This window comes from Mucor velutinosus (genome assembly GCF_035048745.1).
Source record: "Mucor velutinosus strain NIH1002 chromosome Unknown tig00000041, whole genome shotgun sequence".
In the NCBI taxonomy this organism is placed as follows: Eukaryota; Fungi; Mucoromycota; class Mucoromycetes; order Mucorales; family Mucoraceae; genus Mucor; species Mucor velutinosus.
The window spans coordinates 4,155,443-4,168,117 of NW_027041905.1; the positions used below are offsets into that span (position 1 = coordinate 4,155,443).

General features: G+C 42.6%; 6 protein-coding genes across 6 annotated transcripts; 4 read left to right on the forward strand and 2 right to left on the reverse strand.

Moving 5' to 3' along the window:
• Positions 1-771: 771 nt before the first annotated feature.
• Positions 772-1,854, forward strand: ATC70_001565 (uncharacterized protein; the record flags this gene model as incomplete). The annotated part of the gene is made up of 1 exon (XM_064820959.1): positions 772-1,854. The coding sequence occupies one exon, from the start codon at positions 772-774 to the stop codon at positions 1,852-1,854; it is 1,083 nt and encodes a 360-aa protein (XP_064684879.1).
• A 487-nt stretch (positions 1,855-2,341) lies between these two features.
• On the forward strand, positions 2,342-5,591 carry ATC70_001566 (uncharacterized protein; the record flags this gene model as incomplete). The annotated part of the gene is made up of 3 exons (XM_064820960.1): positions 2,342-2,934; positions 2,994-3,373; positions 3,430-5,591. 3 exons carry the CDS (start codon positions 2,342-2,344, stop codon positions 5,589-5,591), a joined length of 3,135 nt encoding a protein of 1,044 aa, XP_064684880.1.
• A 277-nt stretch (positions 5,592-5,868) lies between these two features.
• ATC70_001567 (uncharacterized protein) lies at positions 5,869-7,701 on the reverse strand (the record flags this gene model as incomplete). Its single annotated transcript, XM_064820961.1, has 2 exons — positions 5,869-7,153; positions 7,232-7,701. 2 exons carry the CDS (start codon positions 7,699-7,701, stop codon positions 5,869-5,871), a joined length of 1,755 nt encoding a protein of 584 aa, XP_064684881.1.
• Positions 7,702-7,902: 201 nt separating this feature from the next.
• On the reverse strand, positions 7,903-8,643 carry ATC70_001568 (uncharacterized protein; the record flags this gene model as incomplete). The annotated part of the gene is made up of 1 exon (XM_064820962.1): positions 7,903-8,643. One exon carries the CDS (start codon positions 8,641-8,643, stop codon positions 7,903-7,905), a length of 741 nt encoding a protein of 246 aa, XP_064684882.1.
• A 496-nt stretch (positions 8,644-9,139) lies between these two features.
• Positions 9,140-10,270, forward strand: DPH1 (Diphthamide biosynthesis protein 1; the record flags this gene model as incomplete). The annotated part of the gene is made up of 1 exon (XM_064820963.1): positions 9,140-10,270. One exon carries the CDS (start codon positions 9,140-9,142, stop codon positions 10,268-10,270), a length of 1,131 nt encoding a protein of 376 aa, XP_064684883.1.
• Positions 10,271-10,470: 200 nt separating this feature from the next.
• ATC70_001570 (uncharacterized protein) lies at positions 10,471-11,993 on the forward strand (the record flags this gene model as incomplete). The annotated part of the gene is made up of 6 exons (XM_064820964.1): positions 10,471-10,545; positions 10,600-10,697; positions 10,763-11,312; positions 11,375-11,587; positions 11,657-11,743; positions 11,829-11,993. The coding sequence occupies 6 exons, from the start codon at positions 10,471-10,473 to the stop codon at positions 11,991-11,993; spliced, it is 1,188 nt and encodes a 395-aa protein (XP_064684884.1).
• Between the last annotated feature and the right edge of the window lie 682 nt (positions 11,994-12,675).

A 12,675-nucleotide genomic window follows, 5' to 3' on the forward strand; every position in this document is an offset into this window, starting at 1 on the left:
GTTTGGCGTCATTCCGGTGGCTCAGAAATGTCTACATGCCAAGATATAAAGGCTTGAAAGTTGTCAACTTTGGTTATGTTTTGCTGTATAGCTTTTATTTACACGACATGAATCACATTTTTAATAGCTGAAATCTTCTGGAAGGGCAGCTCTGGAGCCTGTGCAACTTTTAATTCGAGTAGGAGGCAGATTGGTTTGGTAAAGCTAACTCATGCAAATTTTGATGCGTTGTGTTGTTGATAAGCTTATTAATAATGAAAATGAAAAGCCAAATTTACTGCTTGACTGCTATGGTTTTGCCCGCTTGCTTCGATACAGTAAAACCCCCATTAAGGTCAATGTTACCAAATGTTGCCTTAAAACCACAAATCACTCATTCCACAGCCAAATAGCAGGCAAGAAATCACTTGAATTAGATGCGTTCTGTTCTTGGGAGAGGGGCATTTAATCTCTGATTGGCTACGACGACGCTTTTGTGTTCAAGTTTTCCAGTATATATGTTAGATATGATACCAGAGAAAATGAATTCGTCGCTAGCATATATATATATATATATAATATGCATAGTGAATATCTGAATAGCTCTCAGGTTATATATGTCATCTTGACGTATACTTGGTGCAAAAGCATACATCAAAATGATGAGAAATATCGTCACACAAGATTAATGTAAATGCAAATGTACTTAATTTGAGTTTGTTGTTTTCCCTAATCTATTTGCCTTTTCCATCAATCTATTTTTTTTTTTTTTTTTACTAAAGTTTTAATCGCATGACCAGCCAAAATTGCTCAGTAAACCATCTCTTACCAGTAGAGCTTTTGCAAAATATATTAGTACATGTAACCGATATTCAAGATATCAAACACTATCGACTTTCATGCAGACTGTGGCACAGGATATCCAGCAAGGTCGCCAAGGCAGAAGTACATGTTCGACTCAACTGTCGTGCTCGAGCTGTGGCATTTGTAAACGACTTGGTGCAGTATTCTTTCATCGGGCCCCGAGTTGATAAAGTATCAATCACTACAGAGAAATGTGATCTACTTGATCTCAAGAACATTGCAAGTCTCTGCATGAATCTGAAAAAGCTGTATTTTGGCCACGATGTGGATATGAACAAGTATCTCAAAATGTTGTATAGCAACCAAGTAAAGCTACCCCATCTCCAAGATATTCAAATACCCAGATCTACTTGCTTGCATTATGGAATATTCGCTTTTGGAATATATTCTCGATTCCACAAAACCCTCGCCAATTTAGAATTATCTGTTAATCCAACCTTAAATCAGTTACTCAGAAGAAATTATGGTGGTCTCGCAATGTTTGTCTCCAATTTTAAGCAGCTAAAGACTTTGCAGCTAAACTACACTCGTCAAAAAGACATGAATTCCGTTGATTTGCAGCCCCTCTTTTCAAAATACAATGGAACGTTAAGAAAAATCAAAATTGATGGCATTGGTGAACTGCTGATTAAAAGCTCAACCAGCAAGGTACGCCAACAAGAAGATGGCCTGATTGAAATCACCATAAAGGGGGATACTCTTGACATACAAAACCTAACATTAGCGATTAATGCAATGAAAAGATCCAACAATGTTTATATCATCAACAGGCTGGTGATCTATCCGTCGTTTAATGAGCAATATGGAAACACATTTGTGGAAACAGTCCTGGAGGAACTATCAGATTACTATCAGGACCACCGCCATATGGTGGACATGGATACAACAAACGATAGTCCAATGCTAATAATAGGCTCGAAAGGCGCAAGTGCATGTAAATGGATCATGACCCGCACTGAAAATCACCCCTACCTGCTCAGTTGGCAAATGAAAGACTGGTCACAGATCTAACATTTGCATGATTAAATATAAATAAATGATATATTATACCTATGGGATCATCGCGTGTTTGTCTAGCGTAGTTTGCAAGCTCAACGTTTTGATTGTGTCTAGTTATCCAGTGAGAACTAGCTGTCTGTCTTTGCATGTTGGAGATACTGTATTTCGAGATCAATTGGAAAAGGGAAAAACATGTGCTGTCAGCTGACGGTCGTTCAGTGCCACTTTGATGATAAGAGGAAAAAAGAACAGAGCATTGATGGCGATGCCTTTATTGAGTATGAACGAATACAGTGCTCGGCGAACATTCATGCGATGAAATTGTAGATTGTTTAATCAGCAATGTACACAGCAAATACAGTGGCAATCAACATCAACGATTTTTAACCTCCCCTTGGACCATTTAAAATTCTTTTTTCTCTGTGGGCAATCATTTATAATGATGTGCAGCTCCTTCTCCCTTTTTTTATAAACAAACGCCAAATATCACTTTATACGGATGAGCAACAATTCTCTTCAAGTCTCCTTTCTTGAAGTGTGCGGCCTCTATGCGTTCAATCATTCCATCACGGATGACATCTCCACAGCAAAAGTGGTGACTGTACGAGATCTCAAAAACTATCTCGACATCAAGTATCCAGAACTCTACAGGACAATTGTACAGATTTACTGCCCACTTGAACAATTCCTAAAGGAGACAGGACGTGATATTGCCAGAGCTGGACTCGTACCAACTTGGAGCAAATACAACTATGAGCTGATGACTCAGGCTCAGTATTATGCTGATAAACGCCACGAGCACGACTATTTCTCTGAGCTCACAAAAAATGGACCTGATGATACCGCACTGTTTGTCCTATTTTACAAAGAAGACAGAATACGCTATGAAGCTGAGCGAGCAGAAGTAAAAAAGAAGAACAAAAACGCTGGTCGGCCTAGATACGATCCACTGACGGACGAGATTTGGGAATTTTGTTACAAGTCTGAACCAACAGATCAATTCTTTATGAACACAAAGTCTCTGGTGAGGAGACTGCAGAATATGCTGGACACTGTATGGCCTGGAATGAACTACAGAGTGGCAATCTTTGGGTAATCGCCTTTAATAAATCAGATGCCAATGTCATTGTGTATTCAATTTTTTCGCATAGATCTGCTGCGAATTTGTTGTGTCTTAAAGATGCTGATGTGGATCTCTGTATTGTCGTGCCTGAAGCTAGATTTGAAAGCGATTTAAGGAGATACAAGCAGAAGCTGTCAAAACAACCAAAATCAGTGTACAACATGTACTTTTTGGCAAATCGACTCAAATCCATAGGCATGAAAAACGTAGAAGCCATAGGCAATGCTTCAGTGCCGATCTGTAAGTTTGTCGATCCACAAACAGGCTTCAGCTGTGATGTCAACACGCATAACATACTCGGCATTGAGAACACCCGCATGGTTGGACAGTACACTTCCCTTGATATTAGAATTCGCCCTTTTTTGACAGCCATCAAACAGTTTGTCAAACAAAAAGACCTCAATAGCCGTAAGTGAGACGCCGTAGATGGAACGGGATTGAGTCTAACGCAGCAAACACTACAGCGCTTGGCGGTACACTCAGTAGCTATGCATATGTGCTCATGGCATTACACTTTCTGATGGCTGGCCTGGAAACACCTGTTATACCCAGCTTGCAAAAACTGGTGAAATGCCACTCAAGAAACTGCAAATCAAAGACAGGCAGACAAGTGTTGCTGTATCACGATCACCAACTCATTCGATGTGATGCCCGTTATCATGATTGCGTACATGTCAAAAACAGCGCAACATCAGAGTATCTCCTGGAGCCGCATACAGGCAAAAACGACACCATTACTTATTGGGAATCAAGGAACAAGGACACCGTGTCTCAATTACTCCACAAGTTTTTCGTCTACTACTCAGATACCAGCCATCGAGTTGTATCCATCATCACTAGCGACGGCAAGTTATACAACCAGGATGCCCACCGCTGGCACGGCCAACCCATCATTGTACAGGATCCATTCATTCTCGCTAAAAATGTCGCCAGATCGTGCACAACCATTGGAGCCACAGCCATATTCCAAGAGTTCAGTCGAGCTGCCATACTGACTTCAGGCACAGAATATATACCTTATACTGTTGTGTGCGATAAGAAGCAAAACTTGCCCCGTCCGTTGGATACAGAGTGCATGCAATACCGCTTCCATAAGCCAAAGCAGACAACCACATTGACCGAAATTAGAGCAAAAGTCGTTAAACAACAACAGCATCCAAAAGAGGACCAAGTTGTCGGTTATTTGCGAGATATCCAGGATAATGAACAGCTGGAGCATCTGCTGTCCCCTCTCTTGGTGGAGGACAATGCCGCTGCGAAGAAAAACGAAAAGATGCCAGGCAAACCTACTGCTACTGAGAAAGACGTGTCAGCTGCAGTGGCAGCGGCAGCGGTAGCAGCACACGAGGCGAAAGCAAAGCAAGCGGCAGTAAAGAAAGCGGATAATCCCTCTGATCAACAGAAAACCGCTGTTACAGCTACTAAAGCTACTGCTGCTAGCAGCAGCACGAAGGCTGAATCGATTGTTGTCAGAGCAACAACCACTGCAATTGCAACAGATGTATCCGCCACAACCACAGGCGCAACCACAACAACGACTGCAAAAGCATCACCAGCCGTTACCAAGGCTACATCTACCAACACAATGCCAGCACCAGCAAAAGCCACCAACACCACATCTTCATCAAATGGGACAAAAAAGGAATCTATCCCATCACAGCACTCAGTATCTCAAAATAACTCTCAATCAGCACCCATTTTGAAATTAGTTCAAAAGCTCATATCATACCAATCGACTCCCACTAGCCCCGGTATGCCAGATATTGGCACATTTGAAAATTTAACCTCAAAACCATGTACAGACATGCAAAAGCTATTGGATGATCCTTGTATGTCTGGTGTAGATATGAAAGATATATGTTATTTGATCGCACAGTTGAACTTTTTAGGCGATGCTATTGCTGAAAGGGTACTGAACCCAATGGTAGTTAACGTTGAAATGAAATCAAAGATACAAGAATTCATCGAGCAAGAGCACATGGCATTGATTGGACAACAATTGAGAGAATTGGCCTATGATGAAGTGATTGCGGCTACAGCTGAGGATGATTCGGATGATGATATTTTTGGCGATTGTGATTCTGAAGAAAAAGGAGAGGGTGATGACTCTGAAGAAGAAGAAGAAGAAGACTCTGTAAAAGACGAGGCTACAGAGAGAGAGAAAGAGCAAGACAACAAGCAAAATGATCAAGTTGTCCCAGAACAGCAACAAGAAGAAACAGACGACGATAATGATGATGATTACGAAGACATTGATTCAGACGAAGAAGAGGCAGCACCGGATACTATGGTTGATTTGCATGCTGTATGGAGTGAACAGCCAAAATCAAGAGTACAGCGACAGGCCAGTGTAGAGTACAAGGACAATGACATGGTTGATGTCTATTTCTACGTCAAAGACGTACCGCATGGCATTGATAGCTACGAAATCTACCTCCAGTTTGATTGGTACGGCAGAGTGATTGAAATCAAACCTGCTGAAACAACCAACACGAGCATTACTTGGCACGTTCGAATGAAGATGTTATACAAGACCTACAAGCGACCGCTTCCCGTTGCCATTGAACTGGGCAATTCGCAAGATGAGGTCTATTCAGTAACCACACCACAGTTAGCACTACATTGAAATAGAGTGTACTACAATAAAAGTGCACATTTGCTTGCGGCGGCATTAAGGCATTGAATGCCACTAAAATTAACTTTGAAACCCCCCCTACTATTCAACGCATGGCATTGATGTATAATAGTTGATAATGTATTAGATTTATTATTAAGTGTAGATTGTAGTATTTGATGTAAAGAAAAAAGTAGATATTAATGATAGTGCGCGTATGTGAGCGAGAGTAAAAGAAGATGGGCGCAATGAATGATGATGATAATGATGCGTGTGTATTTTCTATGGTTTACAGGATTCTTTCCTTGCCAGTGTTGGGTTCGGCCTCATCTTTAAACATCTTTGCTCCTACAATGTAAGCATCATCACCAGCAAAGAGACGCTTGACACAGGCAACAGTGGAGGGCCAGGTCAAGAACAACCAGGCAGCGATAGGCAATGAGGCATAATCCAAGATATTCTTCCAGGTACGAGATTCAGACTTGGGCTTGTGGTAAAACTCTCTGTCAATGTAGCGGTGCAGGTGCTCATAGATGGCCAAAGTGCCAAACAATGGGAACGGCAAGAATACAGTAATCATCTTGACAACAGTCCAAAGCTTGTAAAAGAAATCCGATGTCAACAGAGGGTTGTTTGCAGGAGAGACGATAGCCATCCAAGAAAAAGGTGGAAACAGGATGACCTGCATCAAGGGCACGGCTGCAAACATGAGCCAACCTGAAGAAGCAGGAATCATATGAGCTTCCATGATCACAGAACAGGCTGCCAGCTTGTCGTTGAATCCGGATGTTGCCATATGACAGTCTAACAAGCCCTTTTGGTCCTTTCTATTCTTGTAGGAGCTGACCATCTGTCGAAGTGTATAGCCGAGATCAGCCACGCCTTGGAAATGACGCTTTGCTTGAATATAGCGCTCGTAAATGTTCTTGAGATAACCGTCGCACTGGACGTTGGTAAGGTTGATGGGTACATAGATGGGCGCCGTGCGAGCATGGCCGTCTGTCTTGAAGAAGCACTTGAGCCACATATGCATGTCTTCACCAATGGCATCCGCATCGACATCCCAGTAGCCCACTCGTTCGGCCAGAATGAACGACAAACTGTAATTTGAGCATGGCACACATAGGCCGTCTGAATTACTGAGATTTGACATGACGAGAGCAGCCCAAGTGATATCGGTCATTCTCACAGCAGCAGGAACCTGAGCACTGTTGCGAGAAAAGAAGATGGGAGGAGCGCAGATGGTGTAGAAGGGGTCGTCTGATGTGTTCAATGCTTCCTCCACTTCAATAATGTAGAGTTCGGGAATAGCAGCGTCTGAATCCATGATGGTCAAGATGATTTTGCGTCTGTCGAAGCCTTGTCTCAACATTTCGGCACAGCCATTGCGAACAGCGTAATTTACATTTGATCCTTTACCACGATATTCGCCGGGAACACCGGCAGGATGGCCTGTGATGATAAACCCATGAAATCTATCCTTGAAGAAATCCTCCAACCGTTTTCCCTTTTCCTCCCAGCCTTGCTCAGATACTTCCATGGCCAAAATAATCACATAATTTGATCGAGCATTGCTATTTCATTCGTTTTAGATTCAAGTTAATATAGACGGCCTTTCAAAAGTATAAAAATTTTCATCCATTTTGGCATACCTGTGAACTGCTAATCGGCCAATAGTATCCTTCAAAAGAGCTTCAGGTTCACCGTAATTTGGGATAACAAATGTATGGATAAACTGAGGTTCTTGGTAGATGAGTTGCTCCTCTGACTCCTGCTCCTCCAGGTTGACATATCTTTCACGAGTATTGTTGCTGCTGCTGGATCGATTGGGCTGAAATGTGTCCATGGCAATCTTGGCCTTGTCATCTTGATCCTTGTCGTTCAAATGGTGCTTGTTTCTGTTCAATCTGTTCCACTTTTGGATGCTTGCTCTGATGCGCACCGACGACAGGTAAAACTTGCAGACGTGGTTGACTTGCTGGTACAGGAAACCGGTAAAGTATACAAACAGAAAGATAACATAGAATCGAGGAAAGAAGAGGGGGCCCAACGGCAGTAAGGCCAGCGAGATGACGGGTGTCAGGGGAGCCACCCATTCAGTAGGAGAACTCAATCGAGACATTTAGCAGAGAAAAAAAAAAAAAAAAGGTAAAGAAGGTGGAAGAGAAAGAGAGAAAGAGAAAGGGAAAAATGAGGCACTCTTTTTTATGTCTCCTCTTCGGCAAGCAGAAAAAAAAGAAGATCTTCCCCTAGACACATTTGAATTGAAACTTACAAGTCAGTTTCCACGCCACTTGGACATGTGAAACAGTCGTTTTATTGGTTAATCTAATTTACTATGTCCCTTCTTGCTGCCACTGGTGTTCCAGTACAGAATCACCTGCAAGAGCAAGATGGCATTGAATGAACTGGCCAGGAGGCCGCCAAACAGCATGATGGGATCATCCACCTCTGTCATGGTCGTAAAGACTCGAATGGAGCTACCTACAAAGTAATTGACAACAGTGAACACTGATAATTGGCCTGTGGATTTGTTCTTGAAGTTGCTGTAGATTTGAGGAATTTTGGAGGCGAGATTGAGTGGGATAGTGGCGGCAAAGAGACTACTCATGGCTACAGCAGGCACCAAGGCAGCATTGTTGAGAGCCCAAAACACAGAACAGAGACCGATCAAGGCTGCTACCATCTTGGCGGGCTGACGACCATAGTAAAAGATGAGACTTGTGATGATGATGTTTTGGATATAGATAAACATGATTTCACCATAGGTACTGAAGGGATTTCCTTGTCTCATGTTGTAAGAGAGTGTGATGGAGTAGGAAAGCGCTTCCAACAAGAAGCTTGCAAGCGACAATCCCTCTGCCGACTTGTTTCTCAAGATGGTCAAGATCTGAGGGACCTTGACAATGGATCCACCCAACACAATACCTAACCCTAAGCCTTTGCTAATGGAATATTTGATGCAATCGACATCTTGGATGTTCAAGTTTTCAATCAGAGAGACGTAGCACTTTTCTCCAATGAGTCCAACAGCAGGTTCACGAAGAATGGCCGGAAGTTGCATTTTTTTTTTTGTATTGATGATGGAAGATAAAGAGCTCAACGCGCGCTTTTGCCTTGGTGGTAATTATACTCCATTCCAAACGGCCATTTTATTTAAGCTCCCATGTTCGTGCAACACGTGTCAAACTGCAAGCTTGTATATAGACAGACAGTAGATGGCTGCGTTTCAGGTAGATGTGAAAGGGTACTTGATGTATAGTTGATCAGTCAGATTCCCTGGTCATTACGCCTGACGTGTACAGTGTTCAATGCTAGTTTCCAGGGCCAGCAAAATGACCCACAGCCAGGATCATTGCATACACCCATCATCATGGCGTTTGAATGCCAGTCTGAAGGAAGCAGGTTGCACTGAACCTCTGTTTTAGGCACAAAACGTATAATGTAAACGTTTGGAATATACACACACTAGAGAAAAAAAAAAATATATATATATATATAGACGTGCTATCCCTTCTTTTCTGTTTCAATTTCCTGGTCCCTTGATTATTTACACAATCATGTCTTTACATACTCCTTACGGCATGCTGCCACAGACCAAAGAGTCGATATCGCACATTCTAAAGCACTACGAATTATTCAAGCAAGATAGAAAGTCTCGTGAACTGCCTCCACAGCCCATGATTGTGGGTGTTTCTGGATGTCAAGGCAGTGGCAAAACAACACTTTGTGATACTCTGGCGCATTTATTGAAAGAAGCTCCTTACAATCTACGAGTCGTGAGTTTCTCATTAGACGATGTGTATCTGACACACCAGGACCAGGTCAAGCTATCGCAAAAGTACCCCAACAACCCACTCTATCAGCAACGGGGCCAAGCTGGCTCGCATGATTTAGCACTGGCCAGCCAAACATTGCAGTTGCTCTTGAGCACAAGGAAGCAAGGAGATACGGTGCCTATCCCAGTATACGACAAATCATTGCACTCGGGCCAAGGCGATCGCTTGGCTAAGTCAGACTGGAAATACCCTGTTGCACCCTTTGATATCGTCTTGTTTGAGGGTTGGATGCTTGGATTCAAGGCACTGCCTGAGAAGGACGTCAAACAGCATGTCAATCTCAAATTTGATCAAGTCAAAGTCATGAACACGGAACTGCAGAAATACGAAGACAACTTGTACCCTCATTTTGACATCTTCATCCATCTATCACCATTCAAATTGGATCAAGTGTATCAGTGGAGACTGCAGCAGGAGCATCACATGAAGCAAACTCGAGGCGTGGATGGATTGTCGGATGAGGCTGTGCGAGCGTTTGTCGATACTTACATGCCTGCGTATGAGCTGTACTTGCCTCGCTTGGATAAAGTGGGATTCTATGGACAAGGCTACCTGGGTGAGCCGCTCAAGGGCTACGAAGGAGTGAAGCGATCAGACGGGGGCTACAGTCAGCCCAACCGACATTTGAGAGTCGTACTGGATCAGGACAGAAAAGTCATTGCATCAGGCACATTGAGAGAAACAGTAATGAATGTACAGACAGCGGTTGCCTTGGCACCCAGCAGCAGCCGGTTCTTTAGCAAGAAGCTGGTGTATCAATGTGCTTTTATAGGTGTGTTGGGCTTGATTGGATACAAGCGCAATTCTATTCTAAACACATTTATGAAATTATCAAAGAAATTAACCAAATAAACCAAGAGCCGCTACAAAAAAATGTGTATACAGAGCAGAAAAAAATTTCTCTCTCTCTCTTTTGCTCACATTTTTCCCTTTTTCTTTTCTTTTTTTTTTTTTTTTCTCTCCTAAAAATTTTCATTGCATCTCTCTCTCTCTCTCTCTCTCTTTCTGTCCACCAGAACCACATCAAACAATCATCGCGTTAGTGAAAAATCATGTCTCCTAGAGAATATATACCTGGTGATACTGTGTTTGCCAAATTGAAGGGCTATCCTTGGTGGCCTGCAAGGGTAAGTTTGCTAGTCTTTCATAGAGTGAAAGAGAGACCAACACCATACATCTAGATTGAAAACGACAAAGAGATACCTGCCAAGGTCTTGAAGCAAAAGACAAAGTCAAAGGGCTTATTATATACCGTCTTCTTTTACGGCTCCAGAGACTAGTAAGTATCCTCGCGCGCTTCATCATGGGTAAGGGTATTAATTCATGGGGGGCGGCTTTGTGTAGTGGCTTCTTTGGACCGGATTGCATTCGTCCGTTTGATCGTGAGGCTGTGGAGCGTGATTTAAAGGACAAGAAATTCAAGACAAAGGATTTGGAGAATGCAGTTCATCAAGCATTAGACCCTTCTATATTGAGGGCTCAAGAAGAAGCCGAGGCTGCTGCTGCTGCTGCAGAGGAGGAGGATGAGGACGAGCCAGAGGAGGGCGATGACGAGGAAGATAAAGCTGCAGAGGACGATGATGAAGAGGATGAGGAGGAGGAACCAGTGGTGAAGCCCAAGAGAAAAGACCGTAAAAAGCCTGCCTCTTCCGCTGCTGATAAGAAAAGGAAAGCACCCACAACAAAGAAACGAGCTGCTTCGAAAAAGAACATAGAGGATGAAGACGAGGAAGATGATGCAGAGGAGAACGAAGCTACATCAACCCCACCACCATCATCCACAGCACAATCAAAAAAGACAAAGACAACCACAAAGAAGGCTTCCCCAAGCGAAAAGAAGCGGGCTCGATTATCAGAGCCTGAATCAGCGTCAGAGTCTGATAGAAAGAAACGAGTAAGTAGAGCTTTGGCGTGTGTATGTATAGTTACAGAGGTTGATTCGTAATGGCCAATTAGCGCAAATCGTTGTCGACTGAGCAAGAGGAGGATCATCATACCAAGAGGGAATCTTCAACAGTGTCTCGCAAATCGGAAGAGCCAAATAGCCACAACTCTGTGGGTCACATTGAGAAGCAAGAGGATTTGGACATGTTCAAAAAGACACCCGAATATAAAAAGATTTATCATATTAGACACAAACTCCAGAAACTGGTGTATGAAAAGAAGCCGGTAAGCAGACGCATGGTGAGAACAGAAAAGTAAGAAACAAGTGTTGCTGATGCGTTGGATATTGTGTAGGGAGAGATTGCAAAAGACGACTTTGCTAGAGTGTCACAAGTTGTCAAGGAAATCGAGGATTCACAAATGACATATGATTTGTTAAGGGTAAATTCGAGAGAGAGAGTGTGTGTGGGCATTGTGGAATGAGGTCAAGCAAGAGTGTACTTACCTTTTATTGCGGGATGTGTAGTATACCAAGATTGGCAAGGTGGTTAAATTTGCTTGTTCTTACGACTATGGCGACGATGAACACAAGATCAATCAACGCTGTCAGCAGCTGATGAAGAACTGGAAGTCGTTGATCATTCCTGAAACCCGTAGCGCATCTGTAGAACAGCATGAACAACAATCGTAATATATATAAGCTTCATTTCTTACACACACACTTACACACACACAACCTCACACGCCATTACGCTCACACTCACACTCACAACTCACACAACGCACCGCAACCAAAACATTTGAAATTATATATGTGAGCAAAAAGGCAACAGAATCCTTGATTTCGGTTTCTTTTTTCTTACTACGTATGTATGCAAACTTGGAGAGAACAAAAAGAAAGGATAAAAGTAGTATCCCCCTTTATTATTATCATTATTATCTGCATGTGGTGGAGCCGCTTTTTATTCTTCTTGTTTCTCTTTATCCCCCTCTTTTTTTTTTCTTTCTCTCTTATAATATACAAGGTTTATGCATCATATTATATATAAAAACATATTCTATTCACAAACTAGATCTGTGGTTCATTGAGCAACGTAGCATCTTTGAATGAAATGTGGAGTTGAATTCAGGCAACATTTGATCTAGGCATGTGCTGTATTCAAAGAGAGCGTCGATTTCAAGGAACCGATTTCGTACACCATCAGCCCACTTGAAAGAGCATTTGCCTTTATCTAAGCATCAATGAATAGTAAAAGTGTGAGGTTATCTGTATGCTATCTGCAACTTTGATGCAACTATCCCCCCTGATTCCGATACTGCAATTCTTTAGTTGTCTATTTATCGAGGCGAATCACTACGAAAGAAAAATGCTA